This window comes from Musa acuminata, chromosome BXJ1-4, assembly GCF_036884655.1.
Source record: "Musa acuminata AAA Group cultivar baxijiao chromosome BXJ1-4, Cavendish_Baxijiao_AAA, whole genome shotgun sequence".
In the NCBI taxonomy this organism is placed as follows: Eukaryota; Viridiplantae; Streptophyta; class Magnoliopsida; order Zingiberales; family Musaceae; genus Musa; species Musa acuminata.
In genome coordinates, this window is record NC_088330.1 from 23,418,938 (window position 1) to 23,423,718 (window position 4,781).

Consider the following 4,781-nt stretch of genomic DNA (forward strand, 5'->3'; position numbering starts at 1 on the left):
TCATACAGTTTCTACTCGAGTCTCGCTCTAATCGGATTCTCCTAGAAAACTCTTTCTCTCTCCATCCGAATAACTCTAGCTAGGGATTTGTTTGAGCAAGAATACATGAGATATTTCTCTCATGACACCGAGAGCAGATAATCCTCTATCGACACTCAATAGCCCTTGTAAGGTTGGCTACCACTCCCAACAATCAACTATGCTAGATCTAGAACTTTCAAACATATAAGTTTAGTATCAAAGAGTAGAGTACTCATATAGGATATCCTTGATGTCTCAAGTTTAAGGACCAGATACACAACTATGACTATGGAATTGTTGTCTAACAATAAGATATCATTAACCATCCAGCATTCTATGAGCGGATCAATCAGTAAACTCATCCTCCAATGAGCACCTGCACTATATCCCTAGTGTCCCCATATAAGTAGCTATGAGACTAGTACCTCCATCATATGGACGAGTATGCAACACACCCGTCTATCCAATTATCTCGATGTCCTTCTCGAGTGACCTATGAGTAAGATTATTTAGGGTCTATATTTAAAGATGAATTGGTCTCATTATTGTGATCTCATCATGATCCGATTCTCATTGCATAAATCCATGGACATCACAATATACAATATATACAACAAGCAATATAAAGTGAGAAAATATTAATAAATAATAAAAAAAATGTGTATCATGTCATACGTGTCATCACTCACGTGATTAGCTTTAGAGCACCTATGACTAGCATATTTCTCAACAAATTCTCAGCTAATAACTTAAATGGATTAATAAAAACATTAGACCCATATAATGTTTCCTATGAAATTTTAAATATCCCAACTCAAAGCATCCACAAATAAATAAATAGGTAAATCTTCTAAAGTTTGATCCTTTGGATTTTTGAGGTCCCAAGTATAGCCCTCACCGGTAATAAGCTTCCTCTAGCAACTAATTAAGAGTTAGGTTAGAAATTTGGACCGGGAGAAGTGCGGATGCATTATTCTAAATACCGATCAGATGTGACTTTGTTGTAATGTGAGTGGAAAAACATTGCCACTTACACACTTTGATCGATGTCTTTTGTTTGGATTTGTATATTGACAACATTAGGAAGCTAAATGAATCTAACTAAAAACATCCTAATCCATATTAGGAACTCCCTTTTAACAATGAGTTCTATACTATGTATCGATTATTATTGTATATTTCTTTTCTTTTGTTTTATATATATAGGTGGTGGATTAGGCACTGAGTTGTATGTACTTTAGCAGTGACTGAAGAAGATTCTGAACTGACCAATGAACAACATTCTTGTTGTTTGTCCAGACATAAATCCTCAGCAAATCAGTGTACATCTCTCTTCCTTCTTCTACAGTGGTAAGCGTAGCAGATTCTGGACTGACCAAATTATCCACTGATTTCTGATTTCAGAGACAATGTTTTTTGTTTGTGTAAGACAAGTGAGCTTATCAGGCTTAAACATGTTGCAGACACACAGATTCCATAGCATTGTTCTCTTGCAGTTTAGTTTGCTTGTTGCTCTCGGGTGATATCTATCATCTTCATAGAACTGGCAAATGGCTCAGAAGGGTAACAAACAAGCTGATACAAGCAAACACTCTATATTTACTACCACATGAAATATGAGTCCTAAGCTTGTAAACACTATCATAGCTACATGGTTGATATCTTATCTGATGAGTTAGATTCCAAATATCATCATGTAAAATCGAAGATTCCATATATCATCATGTGAAGTCAAAGATTTGACGATGAGATTTCGAACTTGTTGATTTACTATTTAACCACTGCACGTAAATAATAAATCCCACTGAAATGTAGGACTGACCTTATTACTTCTTAAAAAAATATATACATTAATTATTCCAGCTAGACTACATAACCATCACCATGTAACACAATGGGCACCTTATAAATTGATGTGTTGATAATGATGTCCCACCAATAGCGTCCACGTCAACACCATGTGACGATGACCTGGTAAGTGCATTGATGTTTTGACATTGATGTGGCACCAATAGTGTCCATGTCATTGCAAGATGTTTGATCATGAATCCTAAATTATCACATGTAAAATAACATATCATTATCGAGTTGATGCCCTATCAACATCCGATATAAATGTGGGACCATGCCAACAAATGTTACATCGGCATAACATCAATCGATATCAGTGTATTGATACATAGTACATCGATAGACATTTTAGAAGATTAAAAAAAAAAAAGAGAAAAAGGTACTAACGAAAGAAATATATGAAGGAGGTAAATGATTGACGACGTCAAATGAAACGTGAGCTCTGATTTAAAGTTTTTTTTTTTTTTATGTTGAACCAGACCGTCCAAATCGAGAGAGTGATTCGTGTGTACCGATCCATGCATAGATCGATATGTACCGATCGAAGCGAAATAGAGAACATTGATTCAAACAATTTTAAATTATAAATCATAGATCACACAAGGCCAGTGAAACTGCAAAATTCTGATAGATAGTAGCACAGATTCTTAAGGTTGATTCTAATATTTGAGAAGGGAATGATGTTCTTAAGGTTGAGTCGATTGTTGAGATTACAAATGAGCACCAATTTAACAAGAATGAAAAAGTAGGAAAAGAAGGGCATTCAACAGTAGCAGATGTTGGATGAGGTGAGATGAGGGCCTTTCATTTACATGAGCAGGGATCATTACCAGCTAGCAGAAGAGAGAGAGAGAGAGAGTCGTTTCTTAGGCCAAGAGCCAGAAGTTCTTCTGCCACCGAGTGCTGATCAAGTAGCCACCCACTCCTCTCCTCTGCTTCCGCACTGCAAGCGTCAGGCAATCGGCGTTGCTGATGCACTGCTCCACAAACTCCTCGCTGCTGCTCCGCAACAGGCTGCGAAGTTTCACGAGCAAAGGGAATTGGAGATGTCTCGGTGTTGTTGATCCAACACAGAGAGAGAGAGAGAGAGGGTGTGTGTGTCCTTGATCTTACCAAGAGAGTGGAGACGGCTTGCATTGACCCAACACCAGAACGGAAGCCTCCAGCTTCCTCACTTGGCTGAGCACAGTTGCCAGCTTGGGTCCCTGAATGACCAGTGCTTCCACCTCCACCTACTCATCAGATTTCAAAGCAAAAGAGATCAACAACAAGGAAGAAAACAACAAGGGAGGGGACCATGATCGAGTGGACACCTCGGGCTTGCAGGCCTTGCACAGGGTGCCAAGAGATTTTGCGAGGTTGGGAACATCATCCTCTCCTCCACCCCTGTGGTGGTGGTGGTGGTGTTGGTGGGGATCGGGAGGAACAACATGGAGAAGGGTTAGGAGGTCGCCCTTGTTAGCCACATGGGTCAACGCCCACATCATGGCATGCTTGGCCCTCGCGCTGTGGTCGATCACCACAAGCACTCTCTTCTTGGCCACCATCCCACCGCCGGTCTCCCCCCACCAGCTCGGGGCCTCCTCCCTCTCCCTCCGGCTCTTCCTCCCCCACCTTCTCGACCCCCTCGCCGACTTGGAGCTCCATCCCTCACCGCCACCGCTCGGTTGCCTCAGAAAAGAATTCCCGTATCCACCGCTCCCCATGACTCAAACGAGTGCCGCAGTTCCTGGAACGAGCAGGCCGATCATGGGGATGCAGAGCACGTAGCATAGCAGCTTAAAAAGTAGGGGAGGGTGGGAAATGGACAAAGAGTCTTTCAAGAGAAGTGGGAGAGAGTCACGGGAAAGCCAAGACTGGAGAAACACATGTGACGAATCTGGCTCTCGGCTTTAAATGATTTGCAATTGGAATCCATTTCCGGTCACAGGATTTGAGAGAACCGATCCATCTCACGTTCAGCACATCACGCCACACCAATAAACAAAAGTCGAGCTGATGTCTTTAGAGAGAGGAACACAGCAGGAGAGAAGACACCGACGCACCCGAGCATTACGCTGCGCGATTCCTGGCTTCACGGGTGCAACTTGCCGGCCATCTTCCGAAGCGGATGGCGTCACTGTTACTGCTGTCTCATTCGCCATTGTTTAACCCTTGGAAGGGTGCCTTCGGAAGCAGAACCTTTCGCTGACACAAGCTTTGTTGGCGAGAGAGGCAGGCATCATTAGATGGCAAGGTTCCAAACGAGGGAAGAGGATGAACAGCTCCTGCAATGAAATGCCCCGGATTGGGAGGACTAAATGTCTCCAACGCATTCTAAGATTGAGAACAAGTCATATCACACACACACATTTCTATAAATTTAAATCAAAATTATTAAGTCGATTATCAGAAAATCATATTCATAGAGTGAATCGTTCCGATTCTCATATGTAAAATTTATGTCATCAGTTCCAGTATTTTTAGCATCTCCACTGAAACAAACAAATTGACTCAAACACATAAACCAACTGATATAATATAATATAATATTATATATATATATATATATATATATATATATATATATATAAAGATTTCAAATAAATATCATTATTAGTTTAAGAATAAAAACAATCAAATAAAAAAACTTTATTTTTAATATGCTTATAATATTTTTGATACCTTCATCAAAACACAATCAATATATTCATAAACGTTGTAACTAAAACAAATGAAATTAAGACTCAATAAAGCTAACTCATATATAAAAATAATAATAATTTCAAATATATATCCTTATTAGTTAAGGAAATAAGAACAATAAAATAGGAAGACCTTCTTTGGGATCAGGGAAGAAGGAAGATGGAGCTGAGCTGGCTGAAGAAGCATGCATTGAGTGGTCCTCTTCTTCCTCGGTATATGGTCAA

General features: G+C 40.0%; 1 protein-coding gene across 2 annotated transcripts; it reads right to left on the bottom strand.

Moving 5' to 3' along the window:
• Positions 1–2,537: 2,537 nt before the first annotated feature.
• Positions 2,538–4,204, bottom strand: LOC135650448 (uncharacterized). Of its 2 annotated transcripts, XM_065169793.1 has the most exons (4): positions 3,918–4,188; positions 3,186–3,601; positions 2,986–3,104; positions 2,538–2,886 (listed from the first exon to the last, which is right to left on the bottom strand). In XM_065169793.1, the coding sequence occupies exons 2-4, from the start codon at positions 3,576–3,578 to the stop codon at positions 2,739–2,741; spliced, it is 660 nt and encodes a 219-aa protein (XP_065025865.1). In that variant the 5' UTR covers positions 3,579–3,601; positions 3,918–4,188; the 3' UTR covers positions 2,538–2,738. The 2 variants fall into 2 exon arrangements, with proteins under 2 accessions (XP_065025865.1, XP_065025858.1); XM_065169786.1 differs by having other exon boundaries at positions 3,186–4,204.
• Positions 4,205–4,781: the final 577 nt, after the last annotated feature.

Coding starts and splice junctions, on each gene's coding strand:
- LOC135650448 (XM_065169786.1), bottom strand. CDS start 3,578: ATGGGGAGCGGTGGATACGGGAATTCTTTTCTGAGGCAACCGAGCGGT. Junction 3,105..3,185: donor GCAAGGCCTGCAAGCCCGAG/GTGTCCACTCGA, acceptor TCTGATGAGTAG/GTGGAGGTGGAAGCACTGGT. Junction 2,887..2,985: donor AAGCCGTCTCCACTCTCTTG/GTAAGATCAAGG, acceptor GAAACTTCGCAG/CCTGTTGCGGAGCAGCAGCG.